Source organism: Manis pentadactyla, chromosome 11 (genome assembly GCF_030020395.1).
Source record: "Manis pentadactyla isolate mManPen7 chromosome 11, mManPen7.hap1, whole genome shotgun sequence".
NCBI lineage: Eukaryota > Metazoa > Chordata > Mammalia > Pholidota > Manidae > Manis > Manis pentadactyla.
The window spans coordinates 40,576,368-40,603,641 of NC_080029.1; the positions used below are offsets into that span (position 1 = coordinate 40,576,368).

General features: G+C 40.7%; 1 protein-coding gene across 1 annotated transcript in view; it reads right to left on the reverse strand.

Moving 5' to 3' along the window:
- LOC130679648 (uncharacterized) overlaps positions 1-24,358 on the reverse strand; it is a 35,890-nt gene extending 11,532 nt beyond the window's left edge. Inside the window, exons 1-2 of the mRNA XM_057489027.1 lie at positions 24,295-24,358; positions 6,695-6,751 (exon numbers count right to left, since the gene is read on the reverse strand). Coding sequence (XP_057345010.1) covers positions 6,695-6,751; positions 24,295-24,358 — 121 coding nt within the window. The remainder of the gene's footprint in view (positions 1-6,694; positions 6,752-24,294) is intronic.
- Between the last annotated feature and the right edge of the window lie 2,916 nt (positions 24,359-27,274).

Here is a 27,274-nt window from a genome sequence, read left to right on the forward strand (position 1 = left end):
TTCCCCTTTCTCCACAGCCTCGCCAACATTTGTTGTTGTTTGTCTTTTGGATGGCAGCCATCCTTACTGGTGTGAGGTGATACCTCATTGTAGTTTTAATTTGCATTTCTCTGATAATTAGCGATGTGGAGCATCTTTTCATGTGTCTGTTGGCCATCTGTATTTCTTTTTTGGAGAACTGTCTGTTCAGTTCCTCTGCCCATTTTTTAATTGGGTTATTTGTTTTTTGTTTGTTGAGGCGTGAGAGCTCCTTATATATTCTGGATGTCAAGCCTTTATCGGATGTGTCATTTTCAAATATATTCTCCCATACTGTAGGGATCCTTCTTGTTCTATTGATGGTGTCTTTTGCTGTACAGAAGCTTTTCAGCTTAATATAGTCCCACTTACTCATTTTTGCTGTTGTTTTCCTTGCCCGGGGAGATATGTTCAAGAAGAGGTCACTCATGTTTATGTCTAAGAGGTTTTCGCCTATGTTTTCTTCCAAGAGTTTAATGGTTTCATGGCTTACATTCAGGTCTTTGATCCATTTTGAGTTTACTTTTGTATATGGGGTTAGACAATGGTCCAGTTTCATTCTCCTACATGTAGCTGTCCAGTTTTGCCAGCACCACCTGTTGAAGAGACTGTCATTTCGCCATTGTATGTCCATGGCTCCTTTATCAAATATTAATTGACCATATATGTCTCGGTTAATGTCTGGATTCTCTAGTCTGTTCCATTGGTCTGTGGCTCTGTTCTTGTGCCAGTACCAAATTGTCTTGATTACTATGCCTTTATAGTAGAGCTTGAAATTGGGGAGTGAGATCCCCCCTACTTTATTCTTCTTTCTCAGGATTGCTTTGGCTATTCGGGGTCTTTGGTGTTTCCATATGAATTTTTGAATTATTTGTTCCAGTTCATTGAAGAATGTTGCTGGTAGTTTCATAGGGATTGCATCAAATCTGTATATTGCTTTGGGCAGGATGGCCATTTTAACGATATTAATTCTTCCTAGCCACGAGCATGGGATGAGTTTCCATCTGTTAGTGTCCCCTTTAATTTCTCTTAAGAGTGACTTGTAGTTTTCAGAGTATAAGTCTTTCACTTCTTTGGTTAGGTTTATTCCTAGGTATTTTATTTTTTTTGATGCAATTGTGAATGGAGTTGTTTTCCTGATTTCTCTTTCTGTTGGTTCATTGTTAGTATATAGGAAAGCCACAGATTTCTGTGTGTTGATTTTGTATCCTGCAACTTTGCTGTATTCCGATATCAGTTCTAGTAGTTTGGGGGTGGAGTCTTTAGGGTGTTTTATGTACAGTATCATGTCATCTGCAAATAGTGACAGTTTAACTTCTTCTTTACCAATCTGGATTCCTTGTATTTCTTTGTTTTGTCTGATTGCCATGGCTAGGACCTCCAGTACTATGTTAAATAACAGTGGAGAGAGTGGGCATCCCTGTCTAGTTCCCGATCTCAGAGGAAATGCTTTCAGCTTCTCGCTGTTCAATATAATGTTGGCTGTGGGTTTATCATAGATGGCCTTTATTATGTTGAGGTACTTGCCCTCTATTCCCATTTTGCTGAGAGTTTTTATCATGAATGGATGTTGAACTTTGTCGAATGCTTTTTCAGCATCTATGGAGATGATCATGTGGTTTTTGTCTTTCTTTTTGTTGATGTGGTGGATGATGTTGATGGACTTTCGAATGTTGTACCATCCTTGCATCCCTGGAATGAATCCCACTTGGTCATGGTGTATGATCCTTTTGATGTATTTTTGAATTCGGTTTGCTAATATTTTGTTGAGTATTTTTGCATCTACGTTCATCAGGGATATTGGTCTGTAGTTTTCTTTTTTGGTGGGGTCTTTGCCTGGTTTTGGTATTAGGGTGATGTTAGCTTCATAGAATGAGTTTGGGAGTATCCCCTCCTCCTCTATTTTTTGGAAAACTTTAAGGAGAATGGGTATTATGTCTTCCCTGTATGTCTGATAAAATTCCGAGGTAAATCCATCTGGCCCGGGGGTTTTGTTCTTTGGTAGTTTTTTGATTACCTCTTCAATTTCGTTGCTGGTAATTGGTCTGTTTAGATTTTCTGTTTCTTCCTGGGTCAATCTTGGAAGGTTATATTTTTCTAGGAAGTTGTCCATTTCTCCTAGGTTTCCCAGCTTGTTAGCATATAGGTTTTCATAGTATTCTCCAATAATTCTTTGCATTTCCGTGGGGTCCGTCGTGATTTTTCCTTTCTCGTTTCTGATACTGTTGATTTGTGTTGACTCTCTTTTCTTCTTAATAAGTCTGGCTAGAGGCTTATCTATTTTGTTTATTTTCTCGAAGAACCAGCTCTTGGTTTCATTGATTTTTGCTATTGTTTTATTCTTCTCAATTTTATTTATTTCTTCTCTGATCTTTATTATGTCCCTCCTTCTGCTGACCTTAGGCCTCATCTGTTCTTCTTTTTCCAATTTCGATAATTGTGACATTAGACCATTCATTTGGGATTGCTCTTCCTTTTTTAAATATGCTTGGATTGCTATATACTTTCCTCTTAAGACTGCTTTTGCTGTGTCCCACAGAAGTTGGGGCTTAGTGTTGTTGTTGTCATTTGTTTCCATATATTGCTGGATCTCCATTTTGATTTGGTCATTGATCCATTGATTATTTAGGAGCGTGTTGTTAAGCCTCCATGTGTTTGTGAGCCTCTTTGCTTTCTTTGTACAGTTTATTTCTAGTTTTATGCCTTTGTGGTCTGAAAAGTTGGTTGGTAGGATTTCAATCTTTTGGAATTTTCTGAGGCTCTTTTTGTGGCCTAGTATGTGGTCTATTCTGGAGAATGTTCCATGTGCACTTGAGAAGAATGTATATCCCGCTGCTTTTGGATGTAGAGTTCTATAGATGTCTATTAGGTCCATCTGCTCTACTGTGTTGTTCAGTGCTTCCGTGTCCTTACTTATTTTCTGCCCAGTGGATCTATCCTTTGGGGTGAGTGGTGTGTTGAAGTCTCCTAGAATGAATGCATTGCAGTCTATATCCCCCTTTAGTTCTGTTAGTATTTGTTTCACATATGCTGGTGCTCCTGTGTTGGGTGCATATATATTTAGAATGGTTATATCCTCTTGTTTGACTGAGCCCTTTATCATTATGTAGTGTCCTTCTTTATCTCTTGTTACTTTCTTTGTTTTGAAGTCTATTTTGTCTGATATTAGTACTGCAACCCCTGCTTTCTTCTCACTGTTGTTTGCTTGAAATATGTTTTTCCATCCCTTGACTTTTAGTCTGTACATGTCTTTGGGTTTGAGGTGAGTTTCTTGTAAGCAGCATATAGATGGGTCTTGCTTTTTTATCCATTCTGTTACTCTGTGTCTTTTGATTGGTGCATTCAACCCATTAACATTTAGGGTGACTATTGAAAGATATGTACTTATTGCCATTGCAGGCTTTAAATTCGTGGTTACCAAAGGTTCAAGGTTAGCCTCTTTAGTATCTTACTGCCTAACTTAGCTCGCTTATTGAGCTGTTATATACACTGTCTGGAGATTCTTTTCTTCTCTCCCTTCTTGTTCCTCCTCCTCGATTCTTCATATGTTGGGTGTTTTGTGCTGTGCTCTTTCTAGGAGTGCTCCCATCTAGAGCAGTCCCTGTAAGATGTTCTGTAGAGGTGGTTTGTGGAAAGCAAATTCCCTCAGCTTTTGTTTGTCTGGGAATTGTTTAATCCCACCGTCATATTTGAATGATAGTCGTGTTGGATACAGTATCCTTGGTTCAAGGCCCTTCTGTTTCATTGTATTAAATATATCATGCCATTCTCTTCTGGCCTGTAGGGTTTCTGTTGAGAAATCTGACGTTAGCCTGATGGGTTTCCCTTTATAGGTGACCTTTTTCTCTCTAGCTGCCTTTAACACTCTTTCCTTGTCCTTGATCTTTGCCATTTTAATTATTATGTGTCTTGGTGTTGCCCTTCTTGGATCCTTTCTGTTGGGGGTTCTGTGTATTTCCGTGGTCTGTTTGATTACTTCCTCCCCCAGTGTGGGGAAGTTTTCAGCAATTATTTCTTCTAAGATACTTTCCATCTCTTTGCCTCTCTCTTCTTCTTCTGGGACCCCTATAATACGGATATTGCTCCTTTTAGATTGGTCACACAGTTCTCTTAATATTGTTTCATTCCTGGAGATCCTTTTGTCTCTCTCTATGTCAGCTTCTATGCGTTCCTGTTCTCTGATTTCAATTCCATCAATGGCCTCTTGCATTCTATCCATTCTGCTTATAAACCCTTCCAGAGTTTGTTTCATTTCTGCGATCTCCTTTCTGGCATCTGTGATCTCTTTCCGGACTTCATCCCATTTTTCTTGCGTGTTTCTCTGCATCTCTGTCAGCATGTTTATGATTCTTATTTTGAATTCTTTGTCAGGAAGACTGGTTAGGTCTGTCTCCTTCTCTGGTGTTGTCTCTGTGATCTTTGTCTGCCTGTAGCTTTGCCTTTTCATGGTGATAGGAATAGTCTGCAGAACTGGGACGAGTGACGGCTGGAAGGACTTCCTTTCTTGTTGGTTTGTGGCCCTCCTCTCCTGGGAGAACAGCGGCCTCTAGTGGCTTGTGCTGCGCAGCTGCGCGCAGACAGGGTTTCTGCTTCCTGCCCGGCTGCTATGGAGTTAATCTCCGCTGTTGCTGTGGGCGTGGCCTGGCTCGGGCAGCTACTCCAAAATGGTGGAGTCGCGTTGGAGCAGGAGCTGCTGGGAGGCTATTTATCTCCGTAAGGGGCCTCCCTGCTCCCTGCAGCCCAGGGGTTAGGGTGCCCAGAGATCCCGGATTCCCTACCTCTGGATTAAGTGGCCCGCCCTGCCCCTTTAAGACTTCCAAAAAGCACCCGCCAAAACAAAACAACGACCACAAAAAAAAAACAAGAAAAAAAAATTTTTTTAATAAAAAAAAAAAAAATTTTAATTAAAAAAAAAAAAGGTGGTCGTTCGTTTTTCTTTATTCTCCGGTGCCAGCCTCAGGCCTCTGCTCACCGGTCTTTCTGCCCTGTTTCCCTAATATTGGGGTCCCTGTCCCTTTATGACTTCCAAAAAGCGCTCGCCAAAACAAAGCAGCAAAAAAGCAAAAAAAAAAAAAAAAAAAAATGGTCGCGCGCTTTTCTTATGTCCTCTGTCGCCCAGCCTCCAGTGCCTGCTCACTGTTCTTGCTGCCCTGTTTTCCCAGTATCGAGGGCCCTGCACTCTGTCCCGGATGGCGGGGGCTGGGTGTTCGGCAGTCCTGGGCTCCGTCTCCCTCCCGCTCTGCCTGCTCTTCTCCCGCCGGGAGCTGGGGGGAGGGGCGCTCGGCTCCCGCGGGGCCGGGGCTTGTATCTTACCCCCTTCGCGAGGCGCTGGGTTCTCTCAGGTCCGGATGTGGTCTGGATATTGTCCTGTGTCCTCTGGTCTTTATTCTAGGAAGGGTTGTCTTTGTTATATTTTCATAGATATATGTTGTTTTGGGAGGAGATTTCCGCTGCTCTACTCACGCCGCCATCTTCCGCCCTCTCCACAGTAAGATTTTTAAAAGGTAAAATGTATGAATTTCTTCTGTAAAGTCCAAGAAGGGTAATTGCAAGAGGGGAGGTGAGAACAGAGGACCAGTAAGGTATTTTCATGTGGATCAGTACAGCAAAACTTACAAAAGGGTCCATACTTGTATCTCCATAGAAAGTCTTTGTGTTCCCCTGAAGGTTGCATAACACAGGTGAAAAACTGCTGGCTTAGCCCAAATGTAATTCCCTGTCACTGAAATAGAATTAGGATTCTGTAAACATGGACAAACCCACAGTGTCTGCCACAGGTGGTCTTCTGAGGGAGGTGGAAAGGGAGTCAGAGAAACAGTAGTTGAAGAAAATGGAAACTCAGGCTTTCTAGAGACCAAAAGTAAGATTGCTGGGTCATGTAGACCCACTCATATCTGTAATTGGGCCTTTTCGTAACCCCAACCTGGATTGGTTTGTGATTTTTTTATGACAACACAGTTGCTTACGCATGGACAGGGAGGTAGATGGTGAAGGTCAGCAGGGCTAGGGGTGTGTAAGTAGATGCCATGGAAGAAGAGGCCAAGTAGGCCCAGCATAGGACACAGGAATTGCAACAGGACAATTGCAGTGATGGGTCCAGGAATCTAAACTGTTCTGGGGGAGGAGAGGGCAAAAAGGGCATGATGTGAAATAAAAAAGGTAAAAGGATCCATGGATCAAAAAGTTCAATGAGGCCAAGCAGGAACTCTGGGAGGAGGAGATTATACATGAGAAATGGGATGTTTAAAGTTTTGATATGTGAGATGATGAATTTCTGGTGGTAGCAAGTAGCAGAGTGTGGCCATGGGTGGCTGTACAGGAATGGAGGTGCTCATCAGCTGTTAGGAAGTGAAGGTTCTGAGTCCCAAGGATACTGGCTAGGTCATGCCTTGCGTACGAATCTCCAAGGGTAAGGACAGGACCTCGTGGGGAGCTGGGCTGCAAACCAGGCCCTTCCATCAGTATGAGCAGGAAGCAAAGGGGTGAGTGTCAGATCATTATTCCAAGGTGGGTGGGTGATGGTGTAGTCCATACAGCGAATTCACGAGGTTTTTATAAGAGTGGAGGATGAAAAGGAATAGTCTTCATCTATTCTTCATCTAGTCACCAAAGGAAGGTGATTCTGGACAGCAAGGAGAACACTTCCACTCTGAACCTTGACGGGTATGATGCTTACCAGCTGTCACAAGTTCTTTGCCCACCGACTGGCTTCCCCCTTCCCTTCCCACAGGTGCTGCTCACTGTGACTGTAGCTCTCACGGGCTCTCTCACGGGGCTGACCCTGAAACTCTGCATTCCCAACACTGAGAAATAAAATTAGTGCAAAGTTATTTTAAAATTCGTATTTTCCAAGTGTAGAGAAACAAATAGAAATGTGTGGATGCTTATTTTATAGAGAAAACATGAAGTTCCCTACATTTCTCAATTTTCAGCCATTTCTTTGGTGTGCTTTTTCCTGGATTTAGGTAAGACTTAGGCCTTCTCACTCTAAGGAGATACTGAAATATATTTTCTTTGAATCCTACCAACAGAACAATTTGGGATTCAGTAAGTACTTTTCCCTCTTTCACGTGAACACTTGGTGAATGCCAGGTACTATGCTAGGCACAAAGTCAGTGGTTAACACAACATAGCCCTTCCCCGCAAGGAGCTTAATCTAATAAGAAAAAATGTGTAGGTTACAATTAAATGCTTCATTTGTTTATCCATCCACACATCCATCATCCATCTATCCAACCATCCATTCACCAGCAAACATTTATTAAGCACTCAATTTGGGTATAGCGTTGTTTTAGCAACGTTGACCATTGTGCATCTGTAGAGATCAATAAACTAACTGTGGGTCTGATCAGTAAAGAGAGTTTATCATATTCCTTAGGGTAAAAAGCAAATTTTGTTAATATTTAACACTGACTAAGGGGCATGTAGATGACCATAAAAATGCTCTAAGGGGCAGGATAATGTGGCTAAGAGCCGGTACTTTGAAGTCAGATCAATTTGGATTCAAGTGGACTTCAGGCAAGTTGTATTCTGAGCTCTTTAATTTCCTCACCTGTAGACTGGGAATAACACCTATCTCACAGAGCTGTGGAAATTGAGCAAGATCATATCCATATAGTGCTTAGCAAATAAGGGCTTTTTAAATGACCCGAAACCATTGAAAAATCATGACTTAGGCAAATAGAAACTGATACACCTGTATGCCAGCACTCCGCCACTTCTCCCTGGTCTTCCTTATCGTAAAAATTCAGTAACAACCATTCTGAGAAGAAATGGTATGAAAACACACACATGGGCACATGCAGATTTGGACTCCACAGGCAGAGTGGAGAGCCCTGACAGCCCAGGGGGTTCCTGTACCCTCTGGGACCAAAAGTTTTTCCATTTTATCAAGGAATGAGTTGTTCAGCATGAGTAGTAAAATCCGGTTGTCTAACAGAATTAGAATTACATTGGTGAGACATTTTACCTGGGCCTGAGACAGCCACTGGTTCAGATCCAGCAGTGTCAGAATTTGGCCATGTTTCAGTTGGTAGGTGTTTCAGCATAAGCCTCTATGACTTCCACACCTGATTATGATAACAGTGAGCAGAGATTATTAATTACTGTGGGTAACTGACATATTAGCTTTCCCTTGAGCAGAGGCTTTTCAGCTGCCTGCCCACTGGAATGGCTGTGGAGCTGTTTAAAAGATCTGATGCCACGTCCTAGCCCTGGGGATTCTGATTTAATTGGTCTGGGATGCGGCCTGGGCATAGGGATTATTTTTTTAGGCTGCCCAAGTGATTCTAATGAGCAGCTAGGGCAGAGAATCCCTGACCTAGAGCCTAAGCTCCAGCTTAAGTCACAGGGGAGTTCCTGTCCATATTGTGGAAAGCAGATGGTGCCTACACACGCACGCACGCACACACACACACACACACATACTCTCTCTCTCTCTCTCTCTCCAGCCACCTGCTGTCCTTGCAACCTCTCTGGGAAACCACATTTGTGTCTGGTCAGCAGGGAGGTGTAGTGCAAGGCTAAGCTTTCCATCTCATTGTTTAGCACCTAGGAGCAGAGCTCAACGCATTATCATTCTCAGGCATTTCTCTTGGGCTACAATTATGAAAGTGACATGAGTAATAACAGCTGCTCTCAGCACTTGAAAAGCCATCTGAGTCTCTTCTCAGGCAGTGGTAAAGACAGAGCATGTGGATTCTGAGGTCCAGATTGGCGACAAGGGCTCGAGAGAGGAAGTTATGTTTGCTAAGGGCATGGATGGGAGCCATCTTGCTTCGTTCACAGCTAAGCACAGTTCTTTCTACGGTTTACCATGGGAAACTGCTCATCTTCACTGGGGTAAACAGTTGCTAGAGAGGAGAGCCCAGATGACTGTGTATGTAGAAATCTCTTGGGAGACAAGGGAGAATGCAGATTCCTGGGCCTCACCCCTCTCCCTTCCCATTCTGATTCATTTGTTCTGGGACAGAGGCAAGGAATCTGCATTAGAACAGGTGCTAAAGGTGTTTTTCACATGGATGGTCCAGGATCCACTGATATTGGAGAGTTCTGAGCAAACTGGTTGTCAATTATCTTTAACAACTAGAAAATATGATGTTGCTTCTGAGCAGCATATAGTCCAGTTGTTAGAGGATGTGTGTGTGTGGGTGAAACAAGGACCTTATAACTGGAGATAGGATATGACGATGGCCATACAGAGATGCAAACCAAGCATGTGGGGAGGGCAATGAGACAACATGTCACCTTTGACTGAGAGGATCGACAAAGACTTCAGAAAGGAGTTAGTATTGAATTGGACTTAAAGTATGGGTGGGAGTTCTCTAGGTGGCAATGGAATAGAGTAGAAAAGAATATTGTTGTACTGAGGATGTCACTTATTTCCTGCCTACCCATAAATCCCTTCTAAGGAGCCCTGGCCCACCCACAGCCCCAGCTGACTGGACAGCAGATCATGAGATCCCACCCTCTGGTCACCTGACTGGGGCTAGCCCACTTACAGCCTTGTCAGCTCTCTGTCCCTGATGTGGCCTGGTCAGAAAAATGTGCTCTTCTCCTGAGAATAGGGAATTTGGAAACTGAGAGAAGGACTGAAAAGCAAGGTTACATCAAGATAAATTATTTGGAGTTCTTGAGAACTATTTTGGGCATTAAAAACCCAATTTGTATTTTGAAGGACTTTTAAAATTATTATTCAGTATTTTAAGGTATAAAACTTTATTAAGCTCAGTTTAATTGAGTATAATGAAGTGGAATGGTAGACAGGCTCATGATGACGGGTCAACTGGGAGGATACTGGAGTAGTCTACGGAAGAATTTATGATAATAACATCTGCACTTATGTAGTATTCATTAGATTCCAGGCATAGCACTTGACAGGTATTATTTCATTTAATCTCAACAACAACCCTTTAGGTATTATTGTCATTCCCATTTGAAATGGGAAATGAGGTTCAGACCAGTTAAACAACTTGCCCAAGGTTATGGTTTACAAGTAGTAGAGGCAGAACCAGAGTCTGAGCGAGTATGCCTGATTCCAGAACCTCCGCTTTGAGCCACTACTGTATGGTCCCTAGCAGTGAGGGCCTTATGGCCGCGGTGACCACTGGGCGTGGAAGGAAGGGGTGACAGCAGGAGTCAGCGTCCACGGCAACACTGGCACCTACCCAACCCTGAAGTGTTAGAGTGGAAACAGATCTTAGAGATCATTTACTACCACAGCTCTCTATGGACAATGCTTTGAGACCCTGAAAAGAGAACATTGGCTTCTCCTGTGAGCCCTTCAGGCTAGAAAGCAAAGTCTTGATGCAGAATTAATGTTGGGAGTAAGAGAGAAGGAAGAATCAACGGTACCTCTGAAGTGTAACATCCAGAGGACCAAGAGAACAGACGGAGGGGCAGAGGGTGACACCAAGTCTGTGGTACTGACAGAACATAAAGATGGAGGTGTCCTGGACCACAGGCTAAGTTTAAAGATTAGCTGAAGTCATAGGAGAGGGTGAGATCATTGGAGAGACCTTAAAGAGAGAAATGAAGAGTCAAGATAGAACGAGAGAAATAAAACTACCCATACAAGGGATGGGAAGGAGCAGGAAGAGAGAGAGGAGGACATTCAGAGATTATGTGATAATTGACAACAACATGAGAAGGGTGTGAGAAGGGAGGGGATTCATTTCAAATCCTACAAAGAATTAAGGGAGGATGCAGCTGAGAAAAGGCCTTTGCATGGTGATGAGGGCCAGGGTTTCTTTATCAGTCAGGGTTCTTGGTGGCAAAGAATCCAAACTAGCTCTGGCCAACTTCAGCAGAAAAGGGTGTACTGGGAGAATACTGGATGACTCAAAACAGTAAGAAAGGAGAACCAGACTGAGAATCCTGAAGAGAGCCAATGAAGCTGGGAAGCTGGGAACAGGGCTAGGGTCTTGCCCAAGGAGCTGTCTGGTGAGAACTGTCCCCAGCTGCACCACTCTGAGGGATGCATTAACATTCAACTGGAAACTCCAACCTCACCCTGTTGCTGTAAACAATCTCTTACTGCCCCTATGTTCTTGCTTCATTCTCTCCGAAATCCAAGTTCTTTTTGCATTTTTGGCCAATCCCATTGGCCAAACCTAGATCATGTACTCACATTCTCATAAGGAGAAAGACAAGTCTGATCCTCCTCAATTTGCACAAAAGAGTCAATGAGGCTTGGCATATACCAAGCCTCAAGGACTCAGGAGAATTCTCACATATGAAGGCGTTTCTGTGCTGGATATCCCCAAAGGCCATCTGCCTCTTGGGACCCTGGACCATGGCTTCAGAAAAGGTCTAGTGGTAAAGCCTGGTTAAAGAGTGAATGGATACTAAGAAGTTTAACTGTGACATAAATGATCTCCCCCACCCCTGCTGAAAGGGAGAACATAGTTGAAGGAAGAAATCCTTTAGAATGAGGAAAACCTGTGATAATTTGTAGGCAAGGAAGAAGACATTCATAGAGAGAAAGAAATGATATAGGTCTCACTCGCCCCTGGATTTTTCAGCACCTAAGATAGGAAGAAGGAAGGAAGGGAGAGGAGGTAGCAAGGAGAGAGAGAAAGAGAGATGTAAGAGAACAGAGATGTAGAGTCTTAAAACATCTGCTGGGGAGGAGAGAAGATCCAGTTAATGTTCGGCACATATTTGTTGAATTAATTTAATTTAAATTAAATTTGTAACTTTCTTCAGTCACACCCCAACACTGTCATCTATGACCATGACCATGGCCCCAACCTGGGAGATTTTGGAGACCCTTCTCTCTTAATTCAGCATTATTTTCTTTCTCTTTTCTTCTTTTTTCTTCTCCCATTGCTTTTGCAATAGGCACCATGGCCTGATCCTCAGTCCAGCCCAGCTCAGCCTGCAGCCAATGGACTACATCTAATGCTCTAATTTGCTCTAACATTATGCTGCTACTTTTTGCACAGGGCGAACAGATCTGCCCTGCCACCCACATGGTCTTGGTTGGGCTTCTCATACTCTCCAGCTTTCATTTATTAAGTCTGGCAAGGTTTAAAGGTTCAGCAGACTCTGAGGAAGAAAATATAGCTAATTGGCCCAGGAAGAGATTATGCCCAAGACTTTGATCTTTTTATATATTGCTCAGCTTAAAGGGAAAGGAGAGTCATTGGCCTCAGCAGCTCCTTCCCAGATTCTCTCTCATATACGCCAAGATAATCAAGCCTAAAAAGACTACATTTTTTCCCTAACCCATTTTTACCAAGACAATCATAAGGTAGATTTAATGTTTCACGATGAACACAGAGAACACACTCCTCTGTTGCAGTTTTCTTTTCAAGTATACCACTTGCCTGTAGCTGGATGCCTGATGCTCCCAGGAAGACTGCCTTAAGATCTAAATAATAAAGGATGGCCCAATTTTGCAGATCTGTGAGTTCGCTATTAACCTGACAAATGTTCTACCAATTGTGAAATGGAACAAGGAACAATAGGACAAGTTGAAAATCATTCCTGAGAAAAGGCAGACACCATCAAAAGACATGGCAAAGGATATACACAGGCAAAATGAGTGTAGATATAAAAATTTACAGTAAAATTTAATATATGTGTCATTTGGCTCAGCAATTATTTTCTTAGGAAATTAATACTTTGGGGACAATTAGTACAAGGATAATGTATAATGGAAAGATACTGTAATGACCTAAATGTCCATCAGTAGGGTTTGTTGAATAAATTACGGCACAGCGAATACAGTGGGAATACTGTGGAATCATCGAAAGAAGATGGAGTGTGACATTTATTGACACAGAGGGGTGCACAATATTAAGTAAAAACAACGAGGGCACAATAGTGTGATGCCATTTTGAAAAACCTGGAGGAGATATACTATGATGTGGTGGGTGAGGGGAGAAGCTCCCTTTGTTCTTTTCCTATATCATTGCTTTCTTACAATAAGCAGATCCACTAAAATTGTTCCACTCACAACACCCACAAAACACAAAGAAATAAGAAGTATTTGTGTGAGCTAGTAGGAATTTATATAAAAGATAATGTTATTGACCACCACCTCCCTTTCCCCTTCCCATACACCTTTTCCCCCTGGTATTGAATTTCAAGGTAGTGAAATTCAGCATCACTTTGGCAGTGGCAAGTGGGGAAGGTTTGGTAGAGACATGATGTACCAAGGAATTGGTTGAAGAAATTCACAGGCCTGAGGATTTGAGGAAAGTCTAAAAAGCTGTTTCCTTTTATGGTGTTATGGGTGTATTTTTGCACGCTCTTAGAAATAGCTTCTTATGCATCTTTTCCAATGAACCTCAGAGCCTCTGGGTGAATGTCAAGGGTGCAGACTCTTTTTATATTCCCTCCCTCTCCGTCCCCAGAGGAAGTCCTTCTTTTAGAATTCTCCCTGTACCTGGCACCAGTCCTGGGAAAACTTCAAGCAGAAGAGGCTCTCCCCCTTCTTCTCTGCCAGTCCCTCTTCTTCCTCCCAACCTGCCCTTTCACCTCCTTCACCTGAGGCTGCTCTCCAACTGCCTATTTTTGTCACTTGTGGTCTCCTGTGATGTAGACTTTCCTCTCAGGGCCTTCCTCTCCAGACTCCAGAATAGCTCTGCCTCCTATTTCCATCTCCCTGTTGGGCCACAACAACTCCTACTATGTCGGGCTGGTTTCTTAGGAGGAAGTATATTCACACCATAGTATAGATAATAAATACCCTGACAATTTTGTGTCACCAGAGCTAGTCAGATCTCAGAAAGAGAGTTAACTAGAGTAATGAATCTGTAATACTGGAATTTTAGCCAGAGTTATAGACTAATAGAGAAGACATTTTGGGTGTGGGAAAAACTAGTTGGCACCCAAACAAGGTCTAGAACCCTTGTTTCCCTGTCACCAAGTCCAGGGCCCTTCCAGGAATAGTTTCTGCCTCTTGTTTTTTCCTTTGTTGAGATTCAGCACTCTTAACACTATTTCATAATGTAAAGAAAATTCCAACCTTCATCACTTTAAAGGGAAAAAATATATTGCTACAGAATATGTATACAAAGCTTATTTGAACAGCGTTCCTAGTCACTGAAGTCTCAAAGGCTTATTACATTACAGTGTTTCCAGTTTAAAGGAAAAAAAAGTCAAGATAATATTAAACCCAGCTATACTGTTTGACAGACAGTGAGCTCTGGAGCCAGGCTGCCTGGATTCAGTGAGCATTATTACATGCAACGGTAGCTCAGCCCCATGCTAGCTATGTGACCTCGGGCAAGTTTACTTAAGCTCTCCACGCTTTCACTTCCTCTTCTGTAAAACAGACAGTGAAAGTACCCACCTTATAGGGTCACTGCTGTAATTAAATGAGGCACCTTGGAACAGTGCTTCACACAAAGCACTCAATACATGCTCCCTATTATAATTAGCAGTCAGAGAAATGGAAGTATAAGATACATTTAGATGGATGCCAAGTCAGCAAAATCTCTGTCAAATATATTGAGAAGAGTCAGGAAAACTTTCAAAAGAAAAATAATAAAATGAAGGTTTGCATTTCCAGGCATTACAATATACAAATACAATCAATCAATACAGTCAATAAAACAAAGTGAGACTATTCCAACAGTTAAAAGAACAATGGAACAGAATTGAAATCTTTGAAAGCAATCCCCAAACATAGAAGAATTTAGTATCTGACAAAATGACATTAAAAATTTGGGAAGAAAAGTTGAGCTATCCAATAAATAGTGGTGAGACAAATGATGGGCAATTAAGAAAAGTTGTCATATCTACTTTTATATTTCACGGCAAAATCTGTATTAAAACAAATGAAAATTTAAAAAGATGAGAAATAAATATAGATGATAAAGATAACCAATAATCAGTCATCATGGTGAGAAAGGACTTAATAAGCTTAAAATTAAAGAAAGCTATAAAGAAACAGCTTAATCTGAAAACACAAAAATGTGAAACTTCTGTACATTAAAAAAATTAAAGATTTGGAAAAAAAGTTGCATATTAGGTTAAGAGTATTAATATATAAAGCTCATTTCTAAATCAATAAGAAAATACAGTGCCCACTGAAACAGAATAATGGATAAAAGATATGGAAGGTAAATTTCCAAAAGAAGGAATGGCTATGTATAAAACATTTTTAATTGAACTAATGTTTAAAAGAATATAAAGTTTAAAAATAAGATACTGTATTTCATCAAATTTTATTTAAAAAATATCAATTTTTAATATATTATAGTCCTCATTATTTGTGAGTTTGGAGAATAAATAATTCTCAGTCACTGTTCACAGGAGTATATTAAGAAGTGTTATGACCTTTCTTCAGAGCATTTTAGTAATAAGTATCAAAGGTCTTAAAAATGCTTATACCCTCTGAACAGTAATTCCACTTCTTAAAATGTATTTGAGGAGAATAACCAGGGATGTGGTCAAAGGTTTATCTGCAAAAATATTCATGAAAAGTTCTCATAACAGAAAAATAGAACAAAACAAGGGATTGGGTAACAGATTGTTTTTTTCCCATATGAAGGATAATATACAGTCATTAAAAATAATGTTTTAAGAGATTAAATAATGATATGGAAAACTGCTCACAGTATATTAAGTGAAAACACTAGTTTATAAAATGATGCAATTTTAAACTTTAAATATTTTTAATATGAATTTTTAAAAGGCTGGACAGATATATTTTAAAGTCAACTGTTTATTTCTAAATGATGAAATTGAGGATTATTTTTTCTTCTTTATACTTTATTTTCTATATTTCTTTCTACAGAACGCATGTGTTGTTATTTTAGTTGAAATGTTAATTGAGATAATTGTGTACTCATATGTAATTGTAAGAAATAATACAGTTTCCCCCAATGGTAACCTCTTGTAAAACTATATATAGTATAATATTACAACCAGGATATTGATATGGATACAATACACTGATCTTGTGTAGATTTCTTATTGTGTGTGCGTGTATATTTAGTTCTATACAATTTTATCACATCTGCAGGTTCATGTATTCACCATCACAGGCAAGGTAAGAACAGTTCTTTTGCCCTAAGAAGTATCTCTCCTGTTCTCTTTTATATGCGCACCTATCTCCTCTTCCCACCTGCCTCCTTAACCCCTAACCCTGAAAACCATGATCCATTTCTAAAATTTTGTATTATATCAGTTAAATGAATATTTACATTTGTCAAATAACTTAAAATAAGGACTGTTAAATAAATAGAATGTTAAATGTTCAAAATATTAAAATATATTAAATATTGGAATGTTAAATGTTAACATTAAAATGTTAAATAAACAGAATAATACAGTACGTAATCTTTTAGGACTGGCTTTTTTTCACCCCCAGGCAGAACTCCCTGGAGATTAATCCAAGTTATTGCAATAGTTTTTCTCTTTTTTGCTGAGTTTTTCATGGTATGGCTGTGTCGCAGTTTGTTTAACTACATATTTATCTGTTGAAGGACCTTTGGGTTATTTCCAGTTTGGGGCTACTACGAATAAAGCTGTTATGAACATATGTATACAGGCTTTCTTTTGGACATAAATTTTCATTTTTCTGGGATAAATGCCGAAGAGTGCAATTGCTATGTTGTATGGTATTTGTGTATTTAGTTTTCTTAGAGAAACTACCAAACTATTTTCCTGAATGGCTCTCTTATTTTACATTCTCATCAGCAGTGTAAGAGTGATTCAGTTTCTCTGTATTCCTCACCAGCATTTAGTATTGTCACTAATTTTTATTTTCACCATTTTGATAGGTATACAGTGATATCTCATTTTAGTTTCAACTTGAATTTCCCTATAGCTAATGATGGTGGACATTTACCATTTTCAGTGAACTATCTGTTCATGACTTTGATTCATTTTCTTATGTACTGAAATACAGTGATGTACTATATTACCTTGGTTTCAGTGTACAACAGTGATTTGACAATTATAAACATTACCAAATGATTACCACAATAAGTGTAGTTACCACCTTGACCCATTTTCTTATAGGATTATTGTGGGTTTTCTTAGTGTTTCTATCTTTTATATATCCTAGATGCCAGTTTTTTGTTGGATATGTCATTTGTAAATATTTTCTCTCAGTCTGCAGCTATCTGTTTATCCTATTCACACGGTCTTTCACAGAACAAAGTTTCTTACTTTCTTTTTCTGCCTTTTCTGATTGATTTTAAAACCTGTCCAAACAACATTTGAGAAACTAGGTATTTTTGACACTGCTAGCATAAGATTTCTGGGCTGTATACAAATGAGTTAATGTCCAAAGGGCCATACTATAACCTTTGGGGTTATCTGTTCCACCAGCCAGAAATTATTTGCATTTCTACCAGACAAGAATCTATAAGTTCACCTCCACTCCTACAGAGTTGTAAATAGCCCAGACAGTAGAAAGTCAAGCTCAGCACTATATTGCAAGAATACTGGGTAATCTTTTTTTGCTGATTCCCAAGTTTTAGCAGTGTTGCAGGAACATAAAGTAAACTAAAGCCATTGAAAATCCTTAGGTCTTGAGCTTTAATGATAGCTTTCAAATGCACAGGTAACAGACACAAACTTTTGGTTCTTGATGGAATGTTTAGTTTGGGTCACACCATCCATGCTGACCAGTCACCTGAACAGCTTGCAGGGTATTTTGCTTTCCAAGGCCTTTTAAGGAAGGCTCAATGGGCTTAACTTCCCCTACAGCAGGTCATAACCAGGGGAGTGAGGCAGGTAGCTTGTTGGTCACAGAGGTATGTAGTGACAACTCTTAGGCCTCACCACTCAGTCATTCTAGGTTCCATTTAAAGTTACTGGAATCCTGTCTCCAGGCTAACAGTCCATGAAACACCTTCCCCCTTCCTCTCAGAGCACTTTCATGGGATTTCAACTGGATTGGCCAGTTAATAAACATGCCTGTGTTCATGACTTTTCATGACAGTGATGGGCAACCTTAATCTTAATTCGGATCCAAAAGCTGCAACCTCGACTTCTCTGATGGCAGGAGAAGGTACCACACGAGAGGACCCCCTCTTTCAGTGCGCCAGCCTTTGGGAGCTGCAGAGAGCTCGGTTTCCACCACCCTGAGCCTCAGAGGCACAAGTTCTGGTGGTCTAACACCTTGCTTTGGGAATTCAATCGATCACATGTATTGACTAAGTAGTGCTGTTGAACCTTGCTACTGGATAACCAAACCCTGGCAGTGGCTCTCTGGCATCAATCAAGGTCTCAACAAATTTCTATAGCCTTGAACTCCTACTTCAGTTACCTGAAAGTGGTTTCTGTTCTTAGAAAAGGTGCTTTCTACACCTTCTCATCCCTGACACACAGACCTTTTTGTTAGAGTCTCCTCTGTTTCTTTTTAAAAAATATAAACTGTACACACAGGAAGGAGCATAAACACAAACATACCATTGTTTTATGGGATAATGAAGAGAACATCGGCAAATCACCCTCTAAGCAGGAAAGAACATGGTCAGGCTGGGAAGCCCTGGGTGCACCTTTCCAAGCACAGCTCTTTCTTCCTTTCCCCCACCCCCAGAGGGAATCGCTGTCTTGACATCTCAGTTAATCATTTCCTTTCTTTATGATTTTACCAATTTCATATACATCCTTAATCTCATAGTTTAATTTTGCCTGCTTTTAAACTTTTTTATGAATAGGATCATGCCATTTATCTTGCTTCTTTCCTTTTTTTCTTATGTTTGTGAGCTTCATTTTGTTGAGTCCAAATGTAGTTTGTATACATTCATTATTACACAGTACTACATGATTGCACCCATTTATTTACCCACTTTTTAAATCCATTCTACTGTTGATGACCGCTGGTGTTTTCAGTTTTTGCTGAATTAGGATAGTATTACTATAACACTCTTGCACATATTGAACAGTACAAATGCGTCAATAGTTTCTCCAGGGTAAAATACACGGTAGTGGAATTTCTGGGTCATAGTGCATGGATATCTGACTTTACTAGATAATGCCAAAGAGGTTTGCCAATTTGCTCTCACCAGCAGTCCCCACTGCCCCATGTGAGTGGGTGTGTGTTTAGAGTTCTGGGGGAAAGGCCTTTGTGGCTGGTGATTTCACAGTGGGGCCTTTTCCTCTGGTCCTTTGGGTCCACGCATACCAGAAGTAGCCAGGTTGCCTATAGCCCAGACTGCATCTAGCTCCGCCAAAAGGCAGTAAGTGTCAAAGTCATCCTGACTGAGCAGGTGGCTGCACTGCCATAATATCACTGAGATATTGCCAAAGAAAAAATATAATTTTTAACACAAAAATTTTTGTAAAGCATAAAGATACTGGTTGCATTAAATGATATTAGCAGAAAACAAGAACAAAATATTTACTGACAATTCTGCCAATCAACAAATCATACTGTTTTTCTATTTCCTTCCAGACCTGGCTCAAATTACTATTTCAATTTTTTACTCTAGTCACAATATAGATATAATTGTGTGCTTTGCTGTATTCCCTTAACAAGATATCATGAATTTCCCCCCCTACCTTGCTATATAAACTTCCTAATAATTATTTTAGCCACTGTGCATATTTTGTCAATAGTGGCAGCTCCAGGGGAGATCATTAGGGCAGGTTTTAGTGCCCCTTGATCCCATTCTTCATTCCCCAAAAGCAACCCAGATAAATATTCAGGCTAAGGAAAAAGAGCATGCACTCTGTCTAAGTGCAGCTTTGAGACCTCTGTCCTATCACCAGGACAATCATGTATCCCAACCTCTACTGTGTAGAGATGCTGACATTCTACTGACTACCAAGGGTATACTCTAACTGACTTAGCTGTTCTCCTGTTGCTGAGCCTTCAGATTTCTAATCCCTCGGAATTTTAAATCATGCCCATTCATATGGCCGTTTTCCTTCTGTTGGACAATTTCCTTGGCATAAAGTCTTAGAAGAGTGTTAATGAGTCAGTGATGAATGTTTTTCTGGATCTTGATATATATATAAGACAAAGTACTTTACAAAAGTGGTGTTTCAATTCACATTTGTGCCCAGGATGTTTAAATGTATATACCATATTAATCTGGGCCCTCAGTTGCAAACTAAGGACCCTTCCAAAGGTCCCGAGAGTAGTTCTTGAGGACTCCACAGCCGTGAAGGATGGCCACACCACACTACGGGACTGTTCCAGAGAAGACTGTGGGGTGGTCATGAGGCGACACCACCACAGTCCACCTGCTGAGTCTGGACAGTGGCTGATGCCAGAAACTGCTGTCCCTTGAAAATGTATTCTGTGCATCAGCCATGTCCTCCTGTTTCTCTCTTCTGTATTAAACTCTTAATTAGATATATTTATGGGTTACTTGTCTACAACCCTTCTGCAAAGGAGCTTGGAAAAATGAGTTTTGTATTTTTCCTTAAGCAGCAAGACTCATAATTCAACAACTTCCTCAAATATAAGAAGGTTGTTCAAAAGATGTTGGTGCCCCTAGACATGATATATGTCTGCCTCACCTTCCAGAACTGCCAGCATTGGGTAATTAAATTGCTTTTGCTAATCAGTTATACAATAGCGTTTTTCATTTATCTGAATACTAATTAAATTTCCTTTCAAGTTTCTATGTACTAATTTTATATCCACTCACATAACCTATCAGTCCACCTTCTTCGTCTATTAGAAGTATCATAAATATTTCTACTAGAAATATCTGTGGATATGTTTAGTAATATAATTCTCATAGATGTATAGGAACTTTTATATACCATTAAGATTAATCTTAGTTAGTGTTTTCATCTTTCAGCATCTAAATGTCACAGTCATTTCTATGTAGGACGAAGGCCAGGTAGGCTCAGCTAGTCTGGCCTTTGTGCCCTTTCATTGTCATGATAAAACTTATTCTTTGAAGCAGCTAGTCTCTCAGCATGCCCAGAGAATTCCAAGTAATTCTACAAAGAGAAGAACAAAATGAATCCCAAATCACAAATATTTGTTTTATGCCTTTGCACATTTCATGAATCTAGCTGTTTTAGGAAGCATAAGAGCAACCCAGATAAATATTCAGGCTAAGGAAAAAAGAGCATGCACTCTGTCTAAATGCAGCTTTAAGGCCTCTGCTCTGTCCCCAACAAAATCATGTATTTAAATGCCTTTAAATGACTTAGATAAATGCTCATACCTCAGCTGATATTTTTTTGAATAAGAAAGGCAGACTTGACCTGGACATTATTCTCCCTTCTTCATCACAGATTGATGAAACACGCAAGGGAAATATCTGTTCTTTATATGTAATCTTCCCCACAAAGGATCATTAATAAGCACTGACCTCAAACTGAACCCAAGTCCTAATGCTATACTCTATAAATGGCCATGTTACATAGAGGAGAAAAACAACTAAGCTATTTTATTAAGGTTATAAATGCTCTACCACCAGTCAGAAGTTTAATATTTCTCGGTTTTGGTCCCCTCCTGTTACTGTCTCATATGCCCTTTAGATAGAATTGTATGTAGAACTGTCAAGTCACGTTCTCAGGGACCAGGGCACAGGGCACTGTCCCTCGGGGCCCCAGGCCGTGCTCTTTCCTCCTCCAACAATAAATGCACAAAAGGTGCAGGTTACCTTATAGGCCACTGAACAAATGCCTAAATCCTTCTGGACCAAGTTGCCAGGCTCTCTGACACGTATAGATTCGCCCTTGCTGATGCTTCCGATGATTGTGAATGTCTGTGGAAGAAGTCTGATGGATGAATGGCAATTTCCACTATTTGGTGAATTGTGTGCTCCCATGGATAATAAAAATAAACCCAACGACATGATTGCACTTCAGAGAAGGGGTGGTAGAGCAGGGAGCAACCAATCAAAAGTATGTAAAGCACCAAATTAGGGCCCTGAGGAGTCGTCTTGCATATCCTTGGTTCTGTTTCCATGGTAGTAAGGATTGCTTGGGATATTCAAAGGTAATTTAAATGCATTTAGGCCACAGTTTACAAGGGGATCATCGTAGGAAAATCAAACGTGAGTAAACATTAACACCTAGTAAAAGAAGCAGTATTAAAAACCATGCTCCATCTTGCTTGCTTTTCTATTTGCTGAAAAATAAAATTTTTTTTTACATCTGGAAATGATGTCTGCTTTTAACTTGGGTTAGGATGACTCATTTCAAGACAGTGCCACGACTGCCATATGCTAGAATACAGGACTCTGAAGCCACTTATTTTTTAAATTTAATCTTTAAGCTCAAAGGTATGAATCCGCATTACCATTGTCCCTAGGGCCAGCCTCAGGGGTGTGCAGACCAGGCACACAAGGGTCCCCCAGATGAAAGTACAGCTCCTCGCTGATGTGGCCACCTTCAGAGTCATTTCTTTAAGCTCTGATGACTTTCCAGCCTTTCAGGGTGTCTGGGGGAGGGATTCAATGGCCTCCCAGAGAAGGATGCTTTGATTGGCACCTAGATATCACTAGCTGTGACCTGCTAATACTCTGGTAGGAATATGGAAAGGGGGCTCATAGACAAAGGAAGAGGGGACTGAAAGAAAGAAGTGTAGTTAGGAAAGACAAAAAGCCTACTTCCTAATGTCCCAAGGGCATTGCTGATTGCAATAATGGGACAAAAGCCTCATGTTGCTTTATCTATTTTATAATTTTTTAAACAAATACTTTTATAGCACTTGCTAGTTGTTAGACACTACTCTCTGAACTTTACAACTATTAACTCATTTATTCCTCATAACCATCCTAAGAAGTAGGTATTTCTACTATCTCCATTGGATAGAAGAGGAAACAGGCAGGCAGAGGTTGAGGTGAGAGCCCCATGGGGCCCCGAGGGTAAGTGGCAGAGCTGAGATTCTGGATCCAGGTTCAGATCTTGCTCCAGAACCCCTATTCTTAACCCTTCCACTCTTCTCACAAGCAACCTGTGAATGTTTTCAATTGTCTTTGAAAGCTTTGGCGTTAGGGATGTAGTTGAGAGGTCAGATTAATGGTCACAGAGAGCCTCCAGAATTCAGCTATCAGGTGGAGAACATGTAACGATGTCTACAGAAGGCTGAGGAGACAAGACTCCTGGAATATGATTCCTTCTCTGCTTTGTGTGACATTTAGAGAGCTACAGCAACTCTCTGCCTCTCTATTCATTTTCAAATGGGGATATTGATGTTGATCAGATAAGAATTTTAATTTTCATATAAAAGAAAAGTTAACTCCCCTAGGGGTCAGTTGGACATTAACTTGATGGCCTGTGAAAGAAATCACTTTTTGTTCATTTGAAAGTAGAGAATAGTGAGATGGGATAAAGAAGTAAGGGGACTCAAAGTACTTTGTGGAATCTGAGACGCCTCTCTGTGATTTAGTATCATGGGGATTTTCTTGGCCTGTGCTGTGAAGGTAGCATGACCCTCTATGAGAGACGTGAGGTATTCACTATTTCCAACAGTACAATCGCTTCATTATGTCCACACCCACATTTTTCTGGCCCATTATTGAAGCCAAATCACCACCCGAAAACAAGCATATCATAACTCACCTAAAATATCCTAAACTGTTCTAGTGAAAAACATACTGTATTTGAGACTGGAAAGCAATTTTCAGTCATCCCTTATTTATGAAAATAGTGTTAAATCTTTCTAGGTATTGAAAATACCTAGATCTTTAGCAGTATTAACACTTTAAAGGTATTTTTAAAAAATCCCTCACAACCCTCAAAACTTGTGTTTTACTTTTTAAAATGTTATGTGTTTCTGCCTATTAGTAGGTTCCCCACAGAAACCTGGGCTTCTGGCCTTTGAGAGTGGCAGAAGACTGAAGTGGCTGCAAGCCTTCTTTCTGAGACCACTGCATTCCAAAGTCACAATGGTCTTGGTCTTCCAGGGGACTTTTCCTTGGCTGTAAACAAAAACCTGATGGTGGGGATGTTCCTGGCATTTAGTGGGCTGAGGCCAGAGAGGCACTGAACATCCTACACTGTGCCCAAGCCCCTACAGCAGAGTGATTTGGTGCCAAATGTTAAAGTGCCAGGAGTAAGAGACCCTGCAATAGAGATTTTCAGAACTTATTTGTAGAACTCATAATAAAGAGCCTTCATTTTATGTTGCTTGCCTTACACGCCCCGTGTGTGCAGTTAGTTGGTCCATCTTGGCACTTACCAGCTCGCAAGGGTGCCCTGTAACACTCAATGTTCACAGCTGATCAGAGACGCTCTCTTTCAGGGCTTAGGGTTCCAAACTGCACTCAAAACAGTTTTGTGAACTAGCCCAAGAACCTAACCTTTATTTACAATGTGGGAAATGTATTTGCTAAGTTCTAGTCTTGGCATGAACTTTTGGGATGCACCTGTTTAAGAACTGGGCATTACCTTGATGGTGTTTCTCAATTGAGGCCACTGGGATGACCGCTGTGCCCGCACTGTTCACCTCCATGCTCTGTACTCCCGGGAATACTAAAGAGCAAGCCGCTGTTCAGCGGGATGATCTGCTGGAAGAGTACAAGCACCTGATGGTAAGATGATCGGCTCTGGATTCAAGGGGCACGGTGTGTGGTCTTCCTGGCTCTAATCCTCAGTACACGTATTTGAAGATTCTAGTTTTTACAGGCCTGTTTGAACAACATGAAACGGTTTATCCAGATTATGTGATCCACAGTCTGGCACACAGCAGATGTTCAATTAACACTAATTTTCTTCTCCCTGTCTATTCTTTTTTAAGGCAGAACTCTTCTCTTCCTCTCCTAGCTCATAAAAATGAAATGTCCGCTCTTTGGAAGTATTGGGAAGGGAGTTTCTGTCCTTTCCCTCCGCTGTATTCTTCTCCAAGGGAAGAGGAAAGACTCATCCAATTTGAGGGAAGCATAAGTAGTAGAGCCCCGTGAGTTCACATGGAGCTTTTGTACATGTGAGACAAACGCTCACCCCTCCCCTGGGGGTCACAGCCTTCTGACCACAGGGCTTGACGAACAGCTGGTATCTCAATGCAATAAATACAAACTCAAACCAGCATGCCCAGCTTAGCTAACAGAGTGTGGGCAGGACATCAGCTCCTACCTGCCCCTCTGCCAGCACCCTGTACAGGGAATAACTTGCACTAATGTATGAATTCTAATTTTTAGAACTGCCAGGTCTGCAACAAGTGTGCATTGTCCTCTGCCCTTGATTCTGTGAATAAGCACATCAGGGTCAAAGCCAAAGGGTGGGCTTTCAGAGGCAGGTCTGTCTCTACTCTGTGTGTGGTAGGTAGGAGGTAGGTGGCCATTTCCCTTGTGGCAAGATAGCTGCTCAGCAACTCTTGCCTGACTTCCAAGGTCTAGAAATTTAAACCTGTGGGAAGGAATGGGAAGCCTGATCCTGGCTTTAGATCCATCTGGCATTTTCCATCTGACTCCTAACCCTATTTCTCCATGGGGCAATGGGTGAGATTAGCATTTCAGAAACTTCAACAAGATATTCATTAATCCATGCATCCATTTATTAATTTATTCCACAAATGTTTTTCAGCATCTCTGTGTGGCAGACACAATGCTAGAAAACTTCGGGGATAAAACTTTGAATAAGACATAATCTCCACCATAAATGTACCCAAAGCCCACTGGGGAAGAGAAACAAGTCATAACAAAATGGTGTAACTAGTTCTCTAATAGACACAGATATGAGGCATCTAGGGAACATGGGATCAAGTTAAGAATTTAACTCAGCCTGAGAGGAGCAGAGAAATCCAGGCTCTTCCCAGGTGAGGTGACATCTGCACTGAGTCTTGAAGGTGGAGAAGGAGTTCTGCAAGCACATGTGGAAGTGAGCAGGGGAACGGAATCTGCGGTGATGTTCAGGCATGTGGCTTGGACAACTGGGTGAATAATGGTGACAGTAATTAGGAAAAAGGTTGTAGAAGAGTTGTAGACATTTGCTTGCATGTGATAGCTACCTCCACATCACCTGGAGTTGTCTAGTAACTGGGTGGATATAGGAGTTTGGAGGGAAGAGAAAAAGAGAAAAACATATTTTTACTGCAAACCTAATATATGCCAGATACTGTGTGTTAAGTGACTTACATGCTTTCTTTCATTTCGTTTACTCAGACTTTGTGAGTTACATATTATTATCTCCACCTTACAGGTAAGAATAGCGAGCTCTTTCTTAAAGCCACACACTGGCAGAGCTAGAACTGGAATCCAGGTTGTTTTATACCAAAACCATCTCCCCAAGAAACTGAGACAGCTTCTTGGGAAGATGGTGAAGGTCGAGCTGGAGTCTGGTTTGAGTTTTTAACCCAGAAATGATGATTCATTCTGCATTTGCATTTGCTTTAATAAGCCTACATCTGTGTTCTTGTCATGGTGATCTATGGCAGACAGTTTAATTTGTATTAGGATGTTTTTTCTTTGTAAAAGCTACTCATGTAGTAGTATCTTTTAATTATGTTTATTTTTTATCTTCTGAGTCAAAATTTGGGCTAGAGTTCAGTCGGTTTTAATGCTTATTACTGTGTCAGGTACTACAGTTTGCTGGCTGACTCCTGATCCACCGTAGTTTCATCTGCTTTGATAGACGTGTAACATTTTCACAGGAGAACCAATCGTTAGAGGTGACCAAACTCACAGCTTTAATTTTGTCTCAAGAAGATAAAGAGCTTATTCCATGAGCTTGAATTAGCATACACATTCTGAGAACTGCAGCTGGTGATGTCACAAAGAAAGCATTTGTTTGAGTTTATTTTTGAGGTTGCCAATATAGGAAGCCAGTCCCCATTTATTTTGATGAGAACTCACTCTGGTATCTGTCTCTCTCTTTATCTCTGTCTCTCTGTCTCTCTCTCATTTCTACCTCTATCTTTCTCTCTGGCTCTTCCTTTCTCTTTGTTTTTAACACACTGGGATTCATTTTTTAAATTTACATTTTCCAAACTAGAAAATGAAGTCTTATTTTTGAGGAACATTTTATCTGGTATAGTATTATATCCAGACAGCTCGGATGTCCTGGTTTCCATGCATCTTTCACTGAATTTAAGAAAAAATAATAAAAAATTCTATTTAAATCACCTTGGACACTATTGAGTAGTAACACAGATCATCCAGTAGAGAGCAGTGCTGACTTATTGAAGGATGCCTTGACTAGAAAATGAAAATTTTTAGTTTGTAATGAAAACCTTAAAAAAAAAATTTTTTTTTTAAAGAAAACTTTTGACAGACAATAGGTAGTTTCACCTGGGATGCTTTGAATGCAACAAAAACGCCTTTGCTACAAAGGAGAAGCAGCATGGTCCTCAGCTTTGCTGCCTGAACATCTAAGTTTCTGTGCTGTCTCAGCCCAGATACTAATAAAAAGGTACGTTTCTCACGGCCAGCCT